Below are 25,002 nucleotides of genomic sequence, written 5' to 3' on the forward strand. Positions count from 1 at the left end.
AAGTGGGAAGGATATTGAAGTGGGAAGATATCTTTCCAATGTGAAAAAAATCCCATCTTAAGTTTTCAAGGGAACAAGTGTCCCCATTGGAAGATTTCCCCTGTATTCCTGTTCTGGTAGCAGCTCAAAATTTGCATTTACCCTCACTTTTATTCCTGGTGACATTTGTAATAAGGACAATTAGAAAGAGTGCATCTCACTGCTAGGGACACAGACCACAATAAACAGAATCGTTCTAACCCCTCACCACTCTGTCCAAATCTTAAAAAAAGCCTTTAGTTATACTTTATTATCAGGTACCCCAGATGCTTGCAAGTCACTTCTGCTCTTCTGTAGAGTGTACTGAGGCCTCCAAAACCCATGTTACTACGGAATGCAAATACCAACCAAGATTCCTGGCTTTGGGGCAGTGATGGCGAACCTTGGCACCCCAGATGTTCTGGAACTACATTTCCCATGATGCTCATGCACTCTGCAGTGTAGTTGAGCATCATGGCAAATGTAGTTCCAAAACATCTGGGGTGCCAAGGTTTGACATCATTGTTTTAGGGCATACTAATATACCTTTCTGCTTGTATGCCTCAAAATTAGATAGTAAATCTGTCAAAATGATGGGCATAAACTAAAGCATGAAGCGCAAGGTTTAGAGCCAGCACCAGTGACCAGGAAGCTTGGTCAGTAATTGCATTAAAGAACCAACCAGATTTTGGGGTCTCAGGAAACCCTTCTGGAGAGCAGAAGCGGCAGAGGTGCCTGTTTGCAGCAAGTGCCATTTTAGATATTTTTCACCCCCGCAGGTTGCTTGAGATTTTCTATTTATTTGCTTAAATATATGTAGTGTTACTTGTGAAGAATATATTTGAAAAAAACAAATATGAGAAAGAATGTAGTGTTAAAACAAACGCACAAGGCAACATATAGCCCAACACTGAGATCTGTTATGGGTAAAAATCTAACAACTTTAGGAAGCCAGTGTAGGCACAATCTGGAGACTACACTACAATCAAATAAGCTTTTCTTTTATAGGGGACCTAAACTGCACATTAGCAGACATTTCACTAAGACAGTACAAAGAGCAATAGGGATGTACAAAGTAAATTAGTCCAGAAGAACCAATCTGAAATCTAATAACTAATCTGAGTGTACAAAACTGATTTCTGATTAGTTACTACTGGTGACTGTATGTACTTTTTACATTATCATTGCTTTTCACACTGTCCTACTGAACAGGGCAGTCAGAAAGTACTGAAAACTGGTGGTTGATTAGCGAGTGCCTTTATTATCCCTCCCCAGTCCACTAGCACAAAGTAGCTCAACCCTTTTAGGATGGAACTCCAAAAGACAGTATACAATGCAAGTATGCAAACTGCCTGTTGTCAAAAGAATGGATAAAATATCTGACAATTTGAGGTACCCGCATGTTGTGCATTTTAGGCTTTAAAAAGGATGAACAAATAAATTGCATCCCATTAAGAGTTCAAGAGCCTAAAGACATCTGGTAAAATGGCACATTTGTTGCAACTTGAATATTTATTATTGTTTTAAGGAATTTAAAATCTTAAAGGATAACTAATCCCAAAAACAAAAATGTAATATACTGCAGCTTACCACTCGTTAGATGTGGTGACAGCATTAGTTTTCATTTTTCAAGTAAAGAACATTTTCAGCAAGTTCAGATATATTTGTAGTCCAGCCTAGGTGGCATCCATGGCTGTAAATACAGTGGAAGAGTGAGTGTAGCCACCCAGGGACAGGACGTGTGTTCCCTGCAGGATTGCCAGGTGACAATAAAGAAAAAAAAACTGAAAACATAAAACGAATGCAGCCACCTTATCTGAGGACTGGTAAGCTGCTATATACATTTTCTGTTTTTGGCTTTAGATACACTTTAATTGCTCTTTTCTAACTTCAGTACTAAGTGGACACTGTGGGATTTACTGCATTACACACACAGTGATAATATTCAATTTAGAAGTCTGAGATTAGGTATACTTATTACAGGTATGGGGTCTGCCTGGACAAATCAATGACAGGAATGAAGCTATATTTTCAAACGTTTTGACGTTTTCTTCGCTGTCTGTACTTAGCCTTTAGAAATATACAATGAGTGCTGGTCACATATTAGCAATGCACATTGAGCGCTCCCTATAGATGCTTAAGTGCATGAGACCTAAATTAGATGAAATGCTTTAATAATACTGCTATAGAGTACAATTGCTACCTTTTTCAGAAACAATTATTATAGCTCTACACCAGCTGGCAGGTTACGTTCATCTGGAAATGGTCAAAGACAGCGGTAGTAAAGGACCCCACCTCCCATTTCTAAACTACATTTCCCATAATTCTATGCTCAGCTTTACAAGTATGGCAGCTCCATATGCTCCATCCAGCATAGGCTATTTGTTGGCTTTTGATCTGCCAATAAAACAAGCAAAAGACAAATGCTTGATAGTCTACTCAGGTCCAGATTTACATTTGTATTTCTATGTACTGAACAGAAATTTACACTGTTGCACTAAACTGTTGTTTGATGTGTTTTATGAATGTCAAAACTAACATTTTTACTTGTGGATGCAAATACCAAGCATGATATTTCATAACCTTGCTTGCAAGGGATATGTACTAATAATAAATATTTAATCAGGTCCATCCCTGGGCATATTTACATAACACAGGTCAATGACATTTAAAGGAGTGTAGTGCATTTCTTCTACCGGGCCCTATCTCATGAAATGCTCTCTATATTAATCAGTCTATCCAGAAAAACTATAAAGCGCATGGTGAAGAGTGCCCTTTTTTGGGCTATACCCACCAACAGTCACATGTTATACAAATTCAATAAGACAGTGTTCTGTACAATACTATGTGCAGTGTGCATTGCACATGAATTTACACAGCTCTGTACATGCATATACACCCAGCCCTTATCTTGATGCCCTGATCTTTAGAGCAGGCATTCTGTATACAGAGCTCTCCCTGAAAAATATGTTCCCTCTCCCTTAGTGCAGTAACTAATCCTAATTAGTGTCTCTTATGTAAGCCTTTAAGGAAAAAAAATAAATGCACTCAACCATATAACCACCTCAATTATGATGATTTTTTTTTATCCTTTGCATATCAGCTAGTTGAAATGACCCAGATGCACAGTTGTAGAGGGTGGGGGTGTAAGGAGCAGTGTGTGTATGTGTGCATTACAGGAATGGAGCCAAGTGACAGTGGTGACTCAGGTGCCTGGCAATAGTTTCATAAAATAAATTATTTCTGTAAATTAAAAAAAAAAAAAAAATATGTATATATTTATATATATATATATATATAAAATCTCACAATGCATGATGCAGCAAACAGCTGGTCTAACCTCACCCTGAAAAATGCATTTACGGAATCTTTTTTTTGTTCCTATATTTTTTGAGGGGTTACATTTAGAGGAACATACGCTTTAAAGCGCAGCGAGATTATGACAAGGAATCTGAAGATGGGGCCTAGAATGTCTCTCCTAATATGATTCTTGTAAGAATATTGCAATCACATCCCTGTAATCAGCGGAGCGTGGAGAGAGCTTCCTCCTCAGCTAATATGCTCCCTTCTACATGATGAGTAATCATGTCCTATTAAACAGCGGTACAGGCTGAGGGAACTCAACTATACAAGTGTAATGAAGCCAGCATTCTCTGAGGACAGATTAGCTCCAAGTGATTTGACACATAGCATCATTGGAGCCTCAAACCTGACAAACTCAGTGCCTGCGTGTGATTTATGTGGAGCAGTGCTTGTCAGATGAGAGCAGAGCCTAAGTGTTCTGCTGGGGTAGAGGTGAAATGTGCATATAACTGACAGCTCTCTACCTCCCTTCCTTTTTTTTTTCTTCCTGCCTCCCAAAATGCCAGTGAAGGCTCAGTCTCTTCTCCCCCTTGTTCTGTGCACTCAGTGCTTTTACACCTCCCATGTCATTCCTGACTCCTCCCCTTGCGGTGCGAGGAGTGAGCGGTGCTTGAGTCTGTCTCCTTTCCGTATGATATAGATTTTTTTTTTTTAGATTAGGGTGGGCATGAGGCCTCCACCTCCCGCGTTGCTGTTGTTGTTGCGGTTGTTTTTCCGGGAGAGGTTTGGCGTGGCCATAAGCACAAACTGTTCATCAGGGCAGCCATATTGCAACAGGAGCTCTCGCACTTCGGCGGTGACAGCTTGCTTAGCATACGCTAACGCTGTGTTCCCATGGAAGTCGCGCGCCATCACATCCACACCGTACTATGGAAACAAAAAAAAAGATATTTAGTGCACATATAAGCATAAAACCAGATCATAATACAATGAACTACGAATGTACAATGTATTTGTCTTGTGGTACATAGTGAAAGTGCTTCTCCTGTTGTATAGAAATATATACAATATGGCCTGCATACTACCCCGTTATGCAGGGTTCACATATATACGAGTGCGTGCCTGGGGTCTGGTGCGTCCCTGTTAACCGGACCCAAAGATGCACAGGACCCTTTTTAAATGTGGACCGCGGCCACCCCAGACCTTTGTGAACCAGCTCCATTGAGAGCCGGTCACACTCGCCTGTCATGCAAATTGGATGCAGGAAACCCACATCTAATTCACGTGTGTGAACCCAGCCTAAGGCCTTTTTCACACTTGTACGACCTGAAAGTCGTGCTACGACGTGACTTGAAGCAATGCCTGTGTAATCCTGAGGTCTGTGGACTTCAAGTCGCATCAAAGTCAGACCAAAGTAGTGCAGGGACTACCTTGAAGTCGCACAGACATGAATGGTACTCATTGGAAATCATGGGGTACGACATGTTATGGGACTTTGCAGTCCCAAGTCGCAGGACAAGCTGCACAAGTGTGAAGCGGGCTAACAGGATAATTTGGCTTTAACGCGTATATCTTTGCTCACAGTGTTTAGGAGAGTATGTTTTTGCACACAGAGAAAGCCCCTTAAACTGGTCATGTTACAGACTGATTAAACAATCTACTTTAGCTCTATCTTTAGAACTACGTAGCAGAAGGTCAAACTTGTTTGAACATAAATAAACAGACTGTTAGGCCGGCCATACACAGTTTGAATTTCAGCCAGTTCAGCAGTTGATCGATCGATCGATCACCATGGGTACAACCAGCCTGCCGGATTAGCTTGCAATTATTGCAAGCAGCTTCTACAGCCGCAAGTGATCATCACTATCTTCTCCCGGTGGGGACAGCTTCCCTCGTGGGAAGAAAAGTCTCGGCAGGAGGGACTCCCCTGTCAACACGGTCTGTGTTGATGGGGAAATCGTGTGAATTTCTTTCCTGCAACTCGTGGTTGCAGGAAAGAAATTTGCTTCATATATGGCCAGCCTAGGCACTTACAGTACATAATTTTGGTAAACCTTAGGCCCCTTTCACACATACGGACCGTTCGTCTGTTTTTCATCTATCTGTTGACAGTTGAAAAATGGACATTAATGTATTCCTATGAAAAAACGGATGATAATAATAGGTGATCATACATTTACATCCATTTTCATCCGCTTCTGTCAACATCTGTTTTTTTGAATGGATGAAAGCCCTATTTTTCATCCGTTCAAAAAAACGGAGCAGATGAAAAACTGAAGACAACAGATAAATAAACTGATGAGAAACTGATGTTGACTTAAAAAAATTGATGACAAAAAAAAGTGACTGAACTAATGAAACGAATGGTCGGTATGTGTGAAAGGGGCCTCAAACTCACTGCACATATTACAATATGATTGCACAATCTTTTAGCTCTACCTGCAAGGCCAGCTTTAGGCCCCTTTCACACATGCTATCCATTTTTCATCCATCCATTGATGGATGAAAAACAGGCATCAATGCATCTCTATGGAAAAACGGATATAAATGGATGATCATCCATTTACATCAGTTTACATCTGCCACCATCCGTTTTTTTTAACCAATCAAAGCTCTATTTTTCTTCCGTTGAAAAAACGAATCGGATGAAAAACGGATGTAAACTGACAAATGGTCAGTTTTTCATCCGTTTTTGCATTGGTAGTGGATGTAAAAAAACTGATAACCACTGATGAAAAACTGATGATCACTAATGAATACTTCATCCTTTTTGACATGACTGAACTGATGAAATGAACAGTCTGCATGTGTGAAAGGGGCCTTAGGGAAAAATAGTGATCAGCTGTATCATCGGACTGTTTTCTGCCAATAATGATCACCCGGGGGCTCATATGAACAGCCATCACTTAATGAGGGTAGATTTACTAAAACTGGAGAGTGTAAAATCTGGTGCAGCTGTGTAGCCATTCAGCTTTTAACTTCAGCTTGTTCATTTAAGCATTGACAAAAAAAACCTGTAGCTGCACCAGATTTTTCACTCTCCAGTTTTAGTAAAGCAACCCCAATGCCTTCATTGCTTTTTAGCTTCTGTTTGATAAACAAATATGTAGTAGTGACTAAGAGCCAGTTCACACTAATCCGACTCAAAGTCACCCTGACTTTGAAGTCACCCACGCAGCACGACTTCATCGCGGCTTGCAAACGACTTCTCCTAATACAAGTCAATGCAGGTCGCTCCGACTTCGCCAAAAATAGTGCAGGAACCTTTTTCTAAGTCGGAGCGACTTAAGTCGCTCTGATTAGAACAGTTCCATTGCACAGCATGGGGAGCTACTTGTCAAGCGAGCAAGTCGCCTGACGAGTCGGAGTAGTGTGAACCGGCTCTAAGAAGTTAATTAAGTTGTTTGCAATAATAGATCTAAAAAGGATTAGATATCAGCCTTTTATTAGCAACAAATCAGATTTTTTTTGTAAATTTTCCAACCTGTACTACAATTACTGCATAGCATCCTAAGTCTGGTTGGTGACAATGCCCAACACAGGCACTTCGCTGCCTAGCAGATTTTATACATGAGGCCTTCTATGTTGTTGATAGCCATTATGGGCTTCTTTACTTTTGGTTGAAAAATGCTTGGTAGCAATGGATTACCATTACTTAAGCCACAATACCCTAAGTGGTATTCCAAAAAAAAAAAAAAAAAAAAAAAAATGAATCTGATTGGATATAGATGCTGTTTGGCCAATGATTTTCCACCCAGTTCCTTTGATTTTTTTCAACTGAAGGATGTCAGGGGGGGAAGGTGCTGACTGGGACCCCCATGAAGTGAATGCACTCATTGTTTAACCAGTTTAGTCACCCCAACACCTCTGGCTGTGGAGTTAAAGAGATCAGCTTTTACCAAGCAGCACATGCATCTTTGAGGAAAAGTAAACATATTTCTGTCTTCACTTTACTTAACGATCCTGTTAGCTCCAGTTTGAGAGTAGGATAGCAAATGGAAATGGTTAGAACTTCTGTCAGGTTTCATTCTGTGTCTCACTGGGAAGATTTCACTTTATTTCCTGTCCATGGGACACAAGAGGAAGAGAGAAAAGAGGAAATCTCTCTAATGTAAGAGGAACCATTACTGTCATCTGAACAGATGTCCCGCCCAAAAGATTTACCTTCCCTTCCTGTTTTGGTGACAGATGTAATGATTTCCCATTGGGGATCCAGAAAACAACAGAAACCGGAGAGAGGTTTGGGTTGAAAGTGAGGTCCAACAAACCCCAGTCTATTGTATGTGGAGAGAATAGGGGAACAGTATTAAACACCGCACCACCCTTTTTTCCATCAAAATTACCAAGTCGGTAACAAAACTTTTAAGCTTAAGATCTCAAGCCTGAGCTAGACATTTAGGAAAGGAGACACATTTGATGAAACACAGCCCAGCTCAAGACACGTTTGACAAAATCATAGGTGTTCTAAACCTTCACTAGCCTGGTCTGCAATGACTAATGATAAGGCTATGTGTCATAAATGGCCCTGTTGGTAGTGGTCTAGTCATAAACCATCTGCTCAGGAACACATATCTGTGATGCTAGGGAAGGAATGATGTTTTCTTCACAAAAACATGTACAAAAGATATATATCATATTTGGCATCTAACAAATTGTAATTTCATTCTGCTAAATAATATTATGATGTTCTTCAGATTGTAAAACCTTTTGGTGAGCAATATAGATGTTCCCAGGATAGTTGGCAGTACGGGTGTGTCTGCTGGAGCATTACCACTTTCAAACATTTTTATTATTTTAAAGATCTCCTAACTATACAAGATATAGAGAAAAATAAAGCAGAACAAAGCCCCAGATAAGGTACAAATATAGGCCAAAAGGCACAGCATCCAAGTCAGTAAACTGGGGTCACAGCATAAAAAAGTACATATGCTTAAAGTCATCTGCTGAAGCATTTTAAAATACTCCAGCACACCTACACCACACCCCTTGGACACTTTGATTGGGTGGAGTGACCTTTGTGACACCCTATGAAGAGACAAGAAAAGATGGCTGCATTTGGCACCTGTAGCTCATGTTTTTACCATTGGAACTGCTAAGGATACTGAAAAGCCATGTTAAGAGGGCCAGTGATTCTTACTTATCAGACTGGACTAAACCTAAGACCAGACAAACTCCACTTAAGTACTTCTCATGTTTAAAACCCTTTATTTTTACTGATGTTTATGTCTGTTTTGTCTTTTCTGTACATATTCCTGTGCTATTTTTCTTTTAATTAAAACAATATTTTAAAATCATTACGCCGAATCTTTGAATGCTCTAACTAGAAATTTAAGAACTTTGCCTCTGTGAAGATCTACTATAGTGTAAACCCTGTTACATTCCTGTGTGGGTGTGGTCGCAAATGATACCGACATTTTTAAAGGTCAGAATTGCAACAGAGCATGCTGGGAATGGTGTGTGTTATGATGGCAGCTATGACGTGTGTGCAGTGGGGTTAACTGGTCAGTTAACTTGCTAGAGTGACGATGACTCCCAGTCGGGTGGCGCTTAAATTTCTGTCCTGCGAGCTGGAATATCTCTGCGCAGGGTAAGGCTGAGTGTTTAATCATCACAGTCTTTTTGTCACACTAATGCGTCGGCCTCGAAACTTTCAGTCACTGACCTGCAACAAGTATACAGATCAGGAATTCTCATTTTTATTGAACTATCATGTGCTCCATTGCTTGTTTGTGCCATTTTCAAATGCAAATCAGAAGGGACATCTGACTGTCTGCTATTGGCAACACCCTATTTTCTCAAAACTACCTTTTTTATACACTATAGGACAAAGCTATTTCATCATTATAGTCTTGCCCGTTCGTTCAGACAGGTTTCCAAGATAAAGTGGGCTTGTACATATCAGATTTGGTCCCTTCTGTGTTGGGGTGCTGATAACCACCCTTTAGAGCATGGGTGTCCAACCTTTTGGCTTCTCTGGGCCACATTGAGTGTAGAGAAATTTTCTCGGGCTGCATATAAAATATAAACTATAGTTAAGGTATATAAGTATTAAAACGCCACCGCGCCCTTCCCATGCTGCTGCCCCCCCCCCCAGCACTAATTTAACACAACTAGAGGATGATCCCTTCCGAGGCAGCCTCTACCTACAGTTAGTTGGAAGCCGCTGTGGCCGTGCCCCCGACCTGACTTCCCCATCAAAAAAAAAAAATTGTTAGGGGGCAGTGGGCCGCATTGCCTGGGGCTCTGGGCCGCATGCGGCCCCCGGGCCGCAGGTTGGACATGCCTGCTTTAGAGTAACACCCTAGAAACCTGTTTATTTCTGCACTCACCCATATAAGCAGCTGCACAAGTACCACGTTGCCCTTACGACAGGCTAGATGCAAGGATGTACGTCTGTCCCCTTCGCCACAGGTTTCATTCACCTCCTCGCGGGAGCCATGGGCAAGGAGCAGGATCACTGTCCGCAGGTCCTCCTCTGCTGTGCCTCGCAGTAACTGTTGTCCTAAGGGCAGGTCCCGGCAGGGCAGGGGAGCCAAAAACAGCTTCTGTTCATATTTTGCACGAATCCAGCGTTCCTTCTCTTCCCTGATAAAAGAAGACAACAGGAAGTAAACAAAATATAGCTAGATGCAAGTACTGTAGTGAAAAAAAGAGAAAGGGGGAGGCGCCACCTAAGTGTAGTATTAAAATGACAGCGTTTATTGCACAGGGTATAAAAACACTTACAAGAAGCAGGAAATAGTCACGCCCATCAGTATTGTTTTTTTTGGATAGAGCAGGGAAGGGTTAGATCCTCTTTTATTGTAGTTTGTGTCCTGGTGACCAAGTTAATTTAAATTTTTAAGCCGGCCATATACTAGTAGAATTTCATTGTAAATATTTTTCGTTTCAAGGTGGTTTGTTTGATTTTCTAATCATTAGTTGTGCCAAACCAATATTTTCTTTGACTGCAACAATGAGAAAATTTGAAGCAGCAAATTAAATTTTTTCTTGAATTAATACATTTCTAACAGAGAATGCATTTTTTTGTTTAGAAAATACATTCATTCAAAAGTCAAATGTTAAAAGCTAATGAAATTTTGAAGTACTTTCAAACATTCATCAAGTCATCGAATATACTGGGAATTTTCGAACAAACGTTCATTTGAAAATCTACCAGTGCATGGCCAGGATTTGTTAAAAGAGTAGGAGGAGAGGAGAAATCTTCCAAATGGGAATTAAATGTAAAATACAATCAATATTTGTTACCCAATTCAGGCAATTTTCTGGAGTGACAGCCTCATGTTGGTGAATGGCCCCCAAATATGGTAGGGGAGGGAGGACAATGAACACGCAAACTAAGGAGACTGCAGGGATTGTTATTGTTGCTGCCTTGATAAGCTGGTGAAATTCTCTCTGCCCCACCATCTTTTTCCTATTCACTGAAACAACTAGAAGAGGTGACCATACTTAATAAAGTTCTCAGGCAAGAGCTTGCCTTGTATAAGTAGGAACACTAAGCAGAGCGGAAAAAGAGGCTATAAAGTCGGCTATGAATTGGCAGAGCGAAAACAAAAATGTATCAGTCAGTTTTTTTTTTCTCTCTGCCGACTTTATAGCCTCTTCGTCCCATGGCCTATAAGGGATACTTTTTGTCTATATGTTTTGGTTATGTCGGCTTACACAGACAGTTATGGCAAAGTAGAAAAATAGTTTGTACTAATTAGCCCCTTTTCTTGACACTTTTTGTACACTAAGCAGAGCCAAGTGTTCTGCAGTAACTGGGTGGTGCCAATGTCTGAGGGCATTCAGATTATGCCCCTTACACCGATCAGCCATAACTTTATGACCACTGACAGGTGAACTGAAAAACACAGATTATCTTGTTACAATGGCATCTGAATCTCGGTAGGATATATTAGGTAGCAAGTAAACATGTTATCGTTGAAGATATATTGAAAGCAGAAAAAATGGGCATCGCAGGTTGTTGTGTATGGGGCTGCGTAGGCACAGACTTATCAGGGTGCCCATGCTGACCCGTGTCTACAGCCATGTGCATTTGAGCATCAGAGGTGAACTACAGAGCAATGGAATAAGTTGGCCTGGTCTGATTAATCATGTCTTCTTTTACATTATTTGGATGGCCTGGTGCATGTGCGTCACATACCTGGGAAATAAATGGTGCATCAGGATGCAGTATAGAAAAAAAGGCAAGCCGATGGGGGCAGTTGATGCTTGGGCAATGTTCTACTGGGAAACCTATGGTTCTATCATCTATGTGAATGTTACTCGACAGGTGCCACTTAGCTAAACATTGTTGTTGACCAAATACACCCGTTAATAGAAATGGTATTTCCTGATGGCAGTGGCATTTTTCAGCAGAATAAGGCACACTGCAAAAATGGTTCAAGAATTGTTTGAGGAACACAACAATGAGTTTTAAGTGTTTACTTGGAACCCAAATTCTCCAGATCTCAGTCCAATTGAGCATCTGTGAAATGAGCTGGAAAAACAAGTCTAATCCATGGAGGCCCGACCTCATAACTTACAGGACTTAAAGGATCTGCTACTAATGGCTTGGCACCAGATACCACAGCAAACCTTCAGAGGTCTAACAGTGTCCACACCTCGATAAGTCAGGGCTGTTTTGGCAGCAAAAGGAGGACTTACTCAATATTAGGTGGGTGGATGGTTATATAGTTATGGCTGATTGGTTTATTATGGTATAAATGGAAGAACTGGGAGCAAACTGGTATTTAGAGTAATTCCACTGTACTCACCAATTTCTATTAACAATCCTGCTGGCATTCGTATTACTGCCTATGACTGCTATTCTACAAAACTTATTATGGGGCATTTTTGCCACCGATGCTGCAGTATGTGAACATATTTGCTCCCCCAAGTTAGTGGCTCACATACAAACTTTATTCAGAACCATTGAATATATTACTGAACTTCATGGCTAGCATAACTTACATGTTATTCCCTTTTCCCAGACAAAACTGGAATTTGTGGTACTTTTAGACCCCGTTCAGACAGGGGCGACGCGACTTGCTGGGGCGACCAGTGAAGTCGCGTTGCACAGCGTGCACCATGACCTCGGTGCGACATGCACGGATTTCATATTATTGAAGTCAATGCAAGTCGCCTCCAGGTCGCCCCAAAGTAGTCCAGGACCCTTTGTCTAAGTCGGAGCGACTTGTGTCGCTCCTATTAGAACGGGTCCTGTGCTAATCAATGGTAGGCGACCCACGGCGACTTGTCAGGCGACCAAGTGTGAATGCTAGTGTGAATGGGGTCTTAATATGCTGGAGACTTTCTCATACAAGTACATGGTACAGCAGGCACATATCAGGAATAGGAAATTATGGATTAACATATTCTTTATGCCACTACAATGTGTGTCAGTGCAATGTTGTTTGCCCATAAATGTTTACCACTAAAAGGCATCCATCTTTCCTAACTCAAACCACTTTCATATACGTTCTTCAAGGTAAACTCTACAAACAACACATTTCTGTCTAAGCTGTTGGGATATACTGTAAAGAAATTAGGACCAAACTATATTGGCGTTCTTTTGGCTGCATAACCAGGGGTGTCAAACATTGTTTTCCAATCTGACCATATTTTTTTTTTTTCACAATCCCTGAAAAAATGAATTACATTTATATGTTCACTATATTGTCATATTTACTTTGCACACAACTGTAACATTGTACGGTTTTACATACTGGTTACGACGACACACAGGCAGAAAAAACTTAAAAGGGATTGGATTACTGCAAATTTTAGCAATCAATTGTGGGAAACCAAGATCCTTGATTATTAGCTGGAAAGTTTGGCTTCGCTCGTCGTGTAACTTAAAATCACCCATAGCTGAACCTTTTGTATTAAATACAGTTTTAGGATAGCACTGCTATTAACTGTCTTCAAGCTGCACATCTTCAAAGCTGTTTCCAACATCAGGCTCAGTCTTCCATTTCAGAACTACAATTCCTACCATGTTCCAGCAGTGGCCGTCTCCCTGTCACTATTTCTGCCTTCTACCATTCAATTACTCATTTCTCTTCTAACAGTAGTCCATGGGCTAATCCTTTTCTCTGTTATTAGTGGAGCTCCTGCTGAGAAGGGAAGGCCTCGATGTCAAGACCCCTGGCTGTGTTTACACTTCTGGAGGTAATCTAGTGTCAGGTTAGCTTTAATCTGCTTCTAATCCTTCTGTGTAAACAGTTTCTCCAGAGAGTAAATCTGGATTATCCTTACACGGTTTCCTGTACATGCAGAGCGACCCAGGAGCGACCCCACAACTTCCCCGGCAAGGAATCACAATGAGCTGTTAGCACATCACACGGGAGCGATGGATACATTACAGGCCGCTGCAGGTGGGAAGGCCTGTGGGACAATCCAATAAAGACCATCAAAGGATTTCCAGTGTGGTCTTTCAAACTTTTACCTAAGTGAGGTGAATGAGCTGCCAGTCTTCGCCTAATCACAGGTCATTAACCAATCAATTGCACAGGTAGATTGAAGAAACATTTGCTCTATTGTAAAGCAGCCTTTATCTTACTTACAGAATGAAACTGGAGAAGGCATGCAGGACCGCTACACAAAGAACATGGGAACCCCCCAGGGAAGAAGCACCCAGTTTAACAGTTCTGCCTTATAATTGCACTTTATTGTAGCAGAATTAGTATCCTCCTTGTGTACTGGGGGAAGCATTGCTGTGACTACAAGGGCGGGTGTAGTGTAATGGCTTGGCTTGTATCAAAATATTCCTAGGCCTCACCAAGCAACACCCTAATGACCCATGCCACTACTGGGGGCTTGATCACAACATAATGCAGGTGGTAATGTGCTGTGTATATGTGTTGTCATCCATTCTGAACTGCACCCCAAAACACAGACAGTAAAAACATGAATAAAAAAAGTAATGTACACTAGACAAGAATTTTTCAACCAGAGTGCCTTAAAGCGGAGTTCCAACCAAAAGTGGAACTTCCGCTTTAGGTATTCTAACCCCCTGACATGCCACGTTTGGCATGTCATTTTTTTGGGGGGGGAGCGGGTACCTAGTTTTGACAGGTACCCGCTCCCACTTCCGCTCGGAGCGCCGCGGTGCCCTGAGCGGAAGTTCTCCTCTCCCCCTCCCTCCCTGCAATCTTCTGGGACATGTCAGAGGTCCCAGAAGATTGCCAGTCAATCAAGACGTGCAGCGCGACTTGCGCATGCGCAGTGGGTACCCGGCTGTGAAGCCGCAAACTGTCACAGCCGGGTGCCCACAGCAGTGATGCCGGCGCCGAGGGAGAGGATCGAGGCTTCGGGCAGCCGCATCTCTGGACCGTTGGACAGGTGAGTGAAATGGCTGGAACTCCGCTTTAAGGTTTCTTCAGGGGTGCCTTGGCAAAATGCGTAAAAACGTATCAAAAATTGTATAGAAGCCAGCGGGTGGATGAAGCCTCCCTTTTAGTTACACAAAGCCACAGGTTATCTTTATGCACCGTTACAACTTTCTAGACACTGGCATCCTAACGAGCAATGATGTCATCAGTTAAAGCAGTTGTATACCCTGGGAAAAACCCCTGCAAGACAATGGCATGATGTGCTAGTATGCATCATACATTTTCAAGTAAACTAAGCATTTCAATGATAGGTCCAATCAATGAACAGTCAGTCTGAATATGGCCACATAAAAGATATACGGCGACCTAAGACATTGCGTTATATATTTCTACCAGTCCTCAAAAGTTATTTAAAGTCTCTTTTCTATAAAAACAACAAACATAATATACTTACCTTCTCTGTGCAGTTGGTTTTGCTCAGAGCAGCCCTGATCCTCCTCTTCTCAGTCCCTGGCTGGAGCTCCTGGCCCCTCCCTCCTGGTAAGTGTCCCCACAGCAAGCAGCTTGCTATGGGGACATCCGAGCAGAGCTGCAGCTGCGTGTATCTATTCAGACACAGAGCTGCGGTTCAGCCCTTTCACCTCTCTCACCTGGTTGGCTGAGTTTGATTGACAGCAGCGGAGCCAATGGACAGACGAGGCACTTATGGACATCGCTAGATCGAGATAGGCTCTGGTAAGTATTAGGGGGGCTGCATCAAACACAAGGTTTCTTATCTTAATGCATAGAATGAATTAAGATAAAAAAAAGCAATGCCTTTACAACTGCTTTAAATAAAATATTTAGGAGGGGGGGAATCAAGGAAGGTATAGGGTACCGGATCACCCCAATCTACGCACAAACTTTGTGCTGTTCAATCTGCAGTATATGTGGAAAAGTACTTTGGTCACATTTTTTTTGTTCAACAAATATCAAATATTCTATGAGCAGTAAAAAGCTCTTCTGATAATTATGTGCACCTATTATAAGCTTAGCCTGGAACAGACACCTCTACACTGCTAATTATCACATAAGATTCATCAGTCATACCACTTATGGAATACTGGCATCAGTTGGCCATTTAAATACAAAACAAGCTATACAGTGTGTAATTATCAGCAAAATTCATGGCTATTTGCCACCACTGACCTTTAAGCCCAGTGCATACCACTAGTTTTTCGTTCAACCCAGTGGGTTGAACAGAAAAAAAACCTGACATCTCAGGTCGGAGCAGCTGTACTAACAATCTGATGTTAGTACAGTGATCTCCCCTGCTGTTCTATTGTGTTCTGACAGGGGGATGCCCCGCTCCCCCCTCACTAGAACACTCCAGTCAGCAGACCTTTTTTGGTTATGTGCCTTCGACAGAAGCCAGCCAAACGGCCAGCTGCTGTCAGACCTGCTGCCATACACACGAGCCAAATGACATCGGCCGGATCAATAAAAACTTACTGACATTCGGCCTGAGTGTATGGCAGCCAGGCCGGGGTTCTGCCAGACGTGCATGCTGGAAAACCAGCAGCTGACCAGCTCATATCAGTGCCCAAAGCCAATGGCTGTGAGCGCTGACCGGAGTGTTGAGGTAGATCGCTGTACTAACATTGGATTGTTAGTACAGCGGCTCCGACCTGAGCTGTCAATTTGTTTTTTTGTTCAACCCCCCAAAAGAAAAACTGATAGCGTGTACCAGGCTTAAGTCCCTATGTCCAGCAGCACTATGAGAACTAAAGAGTGACAATGTTTAGTGATAGAGGAAAATGAGGATTCTTCATGGATTAACATGATTTGACTAAATTCTAAAAAGAAGGAAAAAAAAAAACGATCCATATCCATAGATCATACAATCCCCAACCGCACGCCAAATAGTGAAAAAATCCCAAACACAAATATAATATATAGCCTGAAAGCTGCCGCAATAACAACCCATCAACAGATGACATATCTAAGGACATGCCTTATTCTTATGATGTTAAATCACTTAAAGCGGAGTTCCACCCTAATTTGCATTTAAATCTGCATGTGCTGCTGATCACTCCGCATTCCCTTTTGGATAGTGTCATTTTTTTTTTATATATAGTACCTTTTATTCTAAAAAAAGATCCACTTCTATCCAAACCCGGCCGCGGTACGTTATATCCTCTTTCGCAATGGCTCCTGGGATACCAGTGTAAGCAATCCCAAGAGCCAATGGGCATTCTCCGCGGCTAGCATCGCGTTACTTCTAAACCAGAAATGATGCGATGCTAGGCTCCATTGCTACGGCCGTGATAGTCCCACTGCATATGCGCGAGATCGGGAGGTGCTTGCTGGGTAGCCAGCAGCACCTTATCCCGGAAGAGACTCCTAGTGGGCTTCAGATGCCCACACTCAGGATTGGACACTTGCTGGATCAGAAGGCTATAGTGAGTACTAACTCTTTTAATGAAACAGAAAATGTTGACATATGCAGCATATGCCAATTTCCAATACATATTTGGCGACTATCACGGGGGTAATTTAAAATAAATAAATAAATAAAAAAAAATGGCTGGAACTCCGCTTTAAATTAAAAAAAAAGGGGTATAAAGAAATATACTTGTAAAAAAAAAAAAAAAAAAAAAAAAAAAAAGTTAGTATTTTTTACATGTATATTTCTTTATACACTTTTTTTTTTTTTTTATTATTTAGGTAAGAATAAGGGGTAGCCTTATATATATATGTTATCCATCTCTATATTAAGGGAAATGCTGCATATGTAGGTAAAGGCTTCACCTGTGGCTGTTCACAGAAACACCCCCCCCCCCCCCCCCCCCCCCCCGGTGGTCCTAGCTGCAAGGAATGTGGCCCCAGTCCCATCCTGCCAACAGCAAAGAGGAAGTGGAGCTGGAAGAGGAGATGAAGACAATGTATAGAGGAATCTCTCTCTGCAGGGGGAGACCCTAGTCTATGGCACAGGAAGTGCTTTAGCAGCTGCTCTACTGGGGGGCTGCATGCTTTCTAAACTGGGTTAGGTTGCTAAGGGTGGAGGAAGTCGAGAGGGAATTGCATTGATGTGGGGGGGTACATGCTACAGTGAGCAGGAGGAAATTTAAAGTGTCTGGTAGGTAAAGTGTGTGCATTTGTTTTTTATATATATATATAGATATATATATATAGATGTGTATATACATATATATATATATATATATATATATATATATATATATATATATATATATATATACGCACACACACAGTATATTGCACAAATACACACACAAACATTTTAACATTTTTTAATACAATAAAGAATTATATAGGAGAACGTTTCCAGCTTACTGATCTGCACAGATAGTATTTGAGCTGAAAAGTTGTCATAAGCAGAGTGATGGCATGTAGAAGTACAGGGACTGTGTAATATTGATGCGTTTCTGACTCCACTCAGCCGCCTGCCCTGCAGCAGTGCGAAGCTCACTTACAGAGCATGCAGGAAGGTGGGAGGTATCTGTGGATTTATGTACTAACAGGGGCCCTGCACATAAATATCCCAGAGGTGCCTGATCAATAGGATCAGTGTTTTGCCAACCTGCGAAATGTTTTATGGAGCACAGAGAACAGCAGAATCATTGATGATTAAATAAAGCCAATCTATTAGCCTTATTATGAGATAGTCGGGGTCTTCTGACACATGTTCACGCTCAATGACTGCTACAGATCACAGACAATGAGATAAAGCAGGCACGCTGCACACCAAAGGATAACACAGGCCTGGAACACACAATACACAAAGCGGACACGTTTAAAATGTGTCACCAACTTCTAGGTTTGCGTGGAGTAGATAAAAATAGTAATACAAATTGTAAATTATATAACAAAAAAACATAACTTGCATGCAGATACTGTGGTCCCATTGTGACTACTAATACTACGTTTATAACGAATTAGAAATGGCTTTCTAACCTAAAAAAAACTTTTCCCTTCATTTTCCCTACAGCCCCCCCTCTGCATGCACAGTTTTAGTCTGCGTTCACACTGAGGGCGGCTTCAAAGTCGCCCAGGTCTGAAGCCGCCCGTGCAGCGCGACTTCAGCGGGGCTTGCAAACCACTTCTCTAATAGAAGTCAATGCAAAGTAGTGCAGGTACCTTTTTTTCTAAGTCAGAGCGACTTGAGTTGCTCCTATTAGAACGGTTCCATTGCACTGAATGGAGCACGACTTGTCAGACGGCTAAGTCGCCTGACAAGTTGCCCCAGTGTGAAGGCAGGCTAAGCAAACCTGCCAGGGAAAAACAAATAAAAATCAAGGGCCACCATATAGAAAAAAGGGCTGCAGGGCATTGTGGAGACTGCAGGGTCATGTCAGCAGGAGGCAGGGAAACAGCAGTACACTCATCTTCCCAGTGATTAGCTGTGCAGGGCGGCTAGTCAGCACATGTCTGACCACTGAAGTAGAGGCAAGTAGAAGAAGAAGAAAACTGACCACTCAGAAATGGATATGCTTCCATGCCTAGCATGGTTAGTTTGAAATTGGAAAGCAGGGGGGATGGCAGGATTATCAGGTATTTCACACAAAGGAAGCAATGCAAAGAGAACAGGAGACTTCTTCATATAAGTAAATGGTAACACAGGCACATATCAGAAATATGAATTGTTGTGGGTTATAACATGCACTTTAGTGCGAGTTATTGATTCTCAATGATCACAACAAGGCCTCGTGCACACACACATTTAGATCCGTCCAATATTCTTTTTTTTTTTTTTATCAGATTTGAAAACAGCTCTATTATAGTCAATGCATCCATGCACGTGGCAGCCTTTGGATCCATATTCTACAGCAGCATTAAAGAGGAAGTAAACCCTCCTCTGCAAGTTGTACCTATAGGTAAGCCTATGATAAGGCTGACCTATAGGTACTGTAAATATCTCCTAAACATGTACCGTTTAGGAGATATTTACCTTACATGCATCCAGTGACGTCACTGGCACATGCGCTCTGAAGGAACGGCCGCTGGTGCCGTTCCTTCAGAACTCCGTGCCGTGACCGTCGGCTCCCGCGCGCGGGAGTGACGTTACCGCGGCTCCGGCCAATCAGATGGCCGGATGCCGCGATCCCAGAAGACGGGCGACGGGACATGTCGCCCGTCATAGAGGTAAGCGGGCAGCATGGCGGGGGCTCGTTCTAAGGTAAGTATTTCATAATGAGCTAGTATGCGATGCATACTAGCTCATTATGTGTTTGTCTTTCAGGGTGAAAAAGAAGAAGAAGAAAAAAAAAAAAGGGTTTACAACCTCTTTAAGATTAGTTTTAGATTTAGATTTGATTTTTTTAAAAATGCCCAAATCTGGCATCTGCAGACAAGTATTAAAGCTGTAAGCATGTAAATGTTTATGGTAACATTCACATGCACTCTACTACTGAAGCTGCCTGCCTCCAAGTAACTTAAGGCGCTAGGTGGCAGGAGATAGCAGGCAGACGGCTCCAGCTGGCCTTTGTTACTTGAAGGCAGGCACCCCTATTGGCTGAGGTTGCTGCTCAGGGACATCATGTAAATAATAGTGTGTAATTAGCAGATGCCACTGCTTGCCAGGGTGCCAAAATCTGCTCTCCATACAAAAAAAGCTAAGATTTTAATGCCTGCATTCTGAATTTTGAAATTTAATTTTTTTTTTTTTTACAAAGCTTACAGATAAGGAGATGCATGAGGGTTGTTTTAAAGTGTGTTTACTGCTTTTTCAGAATATAGAAAAATACATACATGATGTGAAAACAGGTTACAACAGTGACTTAAGCTGGCCATAGACGGAGCGATTTTCTTCCACAGGTTGCAGGAAAGAAAATTGCTTTATTCCCTCTTGTGGAGCCATTGTGTTCTCCCAGGGGTTGTGGGAAGCCATTCCTGCAGGGAGAACATACTGATTGTTGCTAGTGGCTATAACAGCCGCTAGCAATAATCTCATGTAAAATCTGGCAGGCTGGTTGATCGATCAACTTGGGTACATTCAGCCTGCCCATACATGGTGTGCACCCGTTAGCGCCTACTGTATTTGCTGTTTGGATGGCATTCTAAATGTCAATGTTATAGCTTGTCCCAACTCCTTGGTCTGTATGTTAGCACTGGGTCTATAATAATATGCCTGTTACATGTAAAATATATGCATGGCCTCACTGCGGCCGCTCTGCTCTTCATTAGGATTAAACTTTAAATCATTCCAGACAGAGCTAAAAAAAAAAAGCTCAAATAATCTGGCTACAAATAACACTTTTATGATCTTTTTTTTGCAACTTTATTTTGTTTCAGCTGACCAGCAGCTCCACATTTCTACTATTCTTTAAAAAAAAGCTCACTTTGCCAACACCTGCCTAAGCGAGGGGCTCATTTATGTCCAGACATTTCTCTGCTGCCCAGCACCTCCCCCCTCCCCTGATAATAACAGTGCGAGAGGCTGCAAGGAATCTCTGCGGCATTATCGAGAGAGCGCAGGAAATTGGGCAGCTCGTTAGAGAAGCACAGAACCAATCAGGACAAAATTATGCAGTCATGTAAGAAATAATATCTATTAGGCTAATTTAATCAGTGCATACTTTACAGATGGATTAGAATGCAGAATCCAATTATATCAGACATTGCGGCTACACTGGACTTGCAGCCCCCTATACGAGAGAAGGGGAAAAAGGTAGGGGGGAGGCCACAATGGGGAGGTCTGGAATGCACAGTCAGAAGCAAGACATGCAGTAGATGCACATTAACCCTTACATTGTGCAAAGATTCTCCAATAATGGCACTGAACTGCTTCACAGACTTAAATGGCTTTATTTGTTGTCTTTCATTGCAAAAGACATAATAATAGGAAGCCATTCTCAGCTCTGTGATAGAGTATAACAACAACTAAAGGCTAACTTTTATCTTCTTTTTAATCAGTCACAACAGTAAAGTAGTCACTAAACGGAATGAGCAAAAAAACGACAAAAACTGCAAAATATGGCGATGCAAATGGAGGAGATGAGCCTAAGGGGGCTTTGTGGTTTTCCTGTAGCACAGGCACAGCTTAATATACACACACTGTTTTGCACTTTGCCATAGACCTCTATCAGATTGGGCAGTTTTGGTGTGTCTTCTAAAGGTGTGGTGCGCTTTCAGAAAACGCACAAAAACTGCCCAGTCTGATAGAAGTCTATGGCAAAGCGCAGGTAACCTACATGAAAACTGCAGGTACACCAGGCAGGAAAATCTCACAGCATCAGTGTGAAAGTGCCCTAAGGGATGATGTTAAAGTGATTGTAAAGTCTTGTTTTTTTTTTTCAATAAAAATTACAAACATGTTATACTTATCTCCTCTGTGCAGTTGGTTTTGCACAGAGCAGCACAGATCCTCCTCATCAGCTTTCCTGGCCCCTCCCTCCCTTTGAGTGCCCCCACAGTAAGCAGCGTGCAATGGGGGCTCCCATGCTCAGTCACAGTGTATCCATTCAGACACGGAGCTGTGGTTCGGCCCTGCCCCCCTCTCTCTTCTCATTGGCTAACTGACTTTGACTAACAGCACCAGGATCCAATGGGGCTGCTGCTGTTTCTTAGTCATTGAGAAAAGGAGTCCTGGATGGCTGAGACAGTCATGGACATCACTGGATCAAGAGGGGGCTCAGGTAGGCATTAGGGGGGCTGCTGTGCCCCCTCTCTCTTCTTATTAGCTAACTGACTTTGACTGACAGGAGCAGGAGCCAATGGCGCTGCTGCTGTGTCTTAGCCATTGAGGAGAAGAGTCCTGGACGGCTGAGACAGTCGTGGATATCACTGGATCGAGGGGGCTCAGGTAAGCTGCACACAGGAGGTTTTTTTTATTCTTAGTGCCTAGAATGCATTAAGATAAAAAAACCTTCTGACTTTACAACCCTTTTAATTTGAAATATGTTATCTATATTAAAGCTGAGCTAATTTAGCTAATTTAACTGATTCCTAAACATGAGGCATACTGTGAATGAGAACTGTTACAGTTGCTTCTACTCTCAACTGATCTGCCAAGCCATCAAATGGCTGGCGTCATAACCTACCACATGTGCATCACCATGGCAACTGCAGATGAAAAAGAGGTCAAGATGGCAGATTCCTTGGCTGTAAAGGATAGGAGGGTTTAGTTCCGCCTTAACCTTAGCATTTTACTTTATTGACAACGAACAGTGATCACAAACCCAAAAAATCAACTTTTTTGCATAAATGATGCTAAATTCAGCAAGGCAGTGAAAGTGATTACATATCTGGATATTGTTATATCAGACATGTGGTTGACTGCTGGATAGAAAAAATGCATTTAGTCTAAAAATAATACATAAAAATAAAATGTTTTTATTATAAAAATAAAAAAAGGGGGGACAATTTAAAAAAACTGGAAGATTTAAAAGGGGTAAAAGTGCCATATTCCCACATTCTAGCTGTTATTTTAGTATTGCAGGTATGAATGTTCCTGTATTAAAGAAGATTGTTGGCAGAGATAAAGTAAAAAAAAACTGCTCAGATTTGGTACAAATTTGGCACAGGGGCCCATCATACCAAAAACATTCAACAGTATATTTCTTGTCCCTTTCTTGAAATGGGACACAATACTACCTTGGGCTGCTAACCTGCCTTATGAATAGAACAGAAACAGTTGGGTAATCAGCATTTGGTCATCTCTTTCAGATGGATCTCCTCTAATGACCGATACCTGCACCCATCCTCTGCACAACAGTCACATGTCTGACAGCAAATTCACACCTTTGCCGTTGTGTTGGGCTTTAGATGCCTTTTAATGGAAACTTATGATTTTTTTTACTGCCCTGCACCTAAAATCCACTGATGTCAATGGGCCCTAAATCAATGTTCTGAAGGTCAGGGGTTCCTGCAGTGCCAGACATACTCTACTATTCAATTTGTGAAGAAGCATTCCATTACCACTATGGATGTGAGGTGGTACAGCTGTAAGTAAAGGGCAATTTCAGAAATTGCCAATATTTATTTATTAATTATTTTTAAATCAGTCAAAAACAAAATTATGCTGGCAACAAATATACATCCAATAAGTCAATGATCCAATTGTTTTGCTAATCTGATTGAATCTACCAATTTTCAAGTGGTTTTAACACCATTATGATCACTGTTGACTTATGGCTCGTACACACTTGACAAAAAATCGGACGAAATATCCTCCGATTTTTCTCTCTCATGCTCAGCAGTCATAACCGTTTTTAGTTGACAGTGCATAATGTTCACAAAATTTCTCGTCCCATTTTTTTTTTTTTTGTTTGGGACATTTGTTCCTAGACTTCCGGGTCATCAGCAACTTCAGATCATGCGCGGCCTTTCGTATCCAATTTTTTGCGGATGTACTGCATACACATTAAACGAAAATTGGTCGTGTTGGGGATGGACGATAAAATTTTTTGGAAATGTCGGCATCGTTGAAAACGTCGGCATCGGCTGCTGAAAGTTGTGTACACACTAGCCGAAAATCGTACGATTTTACCTTGGACGGGAATTTTCGGCAGATTTTCTACTAGTGTGTACCCCACTTTAGTTTGCACAATCAAACTGAAAAGAACAACAGATCAGTTAAGAAACATTGAGCATTTTCAAGGTGATTTTGCAGTGTATGAAGCAACTGACCAATTCTGCAATGTACACGTTTGATTTTTTTTTTCCAATACACTTTTGATAGTGAATGTGATCAGACTTGTGCAGGCAAACACTCTTTGTGCAGCATCAAGTAGTTTTTTTTTATATATGAGGTCATTTAAAACTGTTTGGTGGTTGTGTGAAAAATTGACTTATGACCAATTGTACGTCATTAGAGCAGTTTATTTCATCATTCTAAACTTGACACATTTACTTTAAATATTGCTGAATTTAGGCATGTTATAATCATTTCCACTGCACATAAACCTCCCAATGTCAGGATCACAGCGATAATCCTAATTCATATAGAGACAGTTATCCCTAGCAATATAAAAAGGTTAAGCTGGGTTCACACTGCCGCACGAAGCAGATCACAGCAGGGGTCCGGTGCGTCCCTGTTCACCGTTTCAGGTCCGACTTCAGTTATGTGGAGCGGCTCCATAGAGAGCCAGTCACAATCTTCTGACATGCGAATTGGATGTGGAGAAACCTGCAACCAATCCGCAATAGTGTGAACCCAGCCTCACAGTTAGACAAACTTCTCATTTTATAATTTTTTTCAACAGTACCAACCTTAGAAGTTCTGATGTAAATTAATAAACAGTTACCTGCGACTAAACCCTAGTGGGCAGGTAATATGTTCTAGATGTCTTTGTCACCTCCTATGCCCTGAGAAATGGAAAGTGACTGATCTAAAGCATTGTCAGTTAGCTGTTTAGTCACT

The 25,002-nt window shown here is 41.7% G+C and overlaps 1 protein-coding gene across 7 annotated transcripts in view; it reads right to left on the reverse strand.

The window, feature by feature from the left end:
* Positions 1-2,236: 2,236 nt before the first annotated feature.
* The window catches only part of AGAP1 (ArfGAP with GTPase domain, ankyrin repeat and PH domain 1), a 627,710-nt gene continuing 604,944 nt past the window's right edge, over positions 2,237-25,002 (reverse strand). For all 7 annotated transcript variants that reach the window (XM_082260665.1, XM_082260664.1, XM_082260666.1 and 4 more), the window contains 2 exons: positions 9,651-9,906; positions 2,237-4,248 (listed from right to left, as the gene is read on the reverse strand). In XM_082260665.1, coding sequence (XP_082116791.1) covers positions 4,033-4,248; positions 9,651-9,906 — 472 coding nt within the window. In that variant the 3' untranslated portion in view covers positions 2,237-4,032. The remainder of the gene's footprint in view (positions 4,249-9,650; positions 9,907-25,002) is intronic.

This window comes from Pelophylax lessonae (assembly GCF_965119305.1).
Source record: "Pelophylax lessonae genome assembly, chromosome: 6".
NCBI lineage: Eukaryota > Metazoa > Chordata > Amphibia > Anura > Ranidae > Pelophylax > Pelophylax lessonae.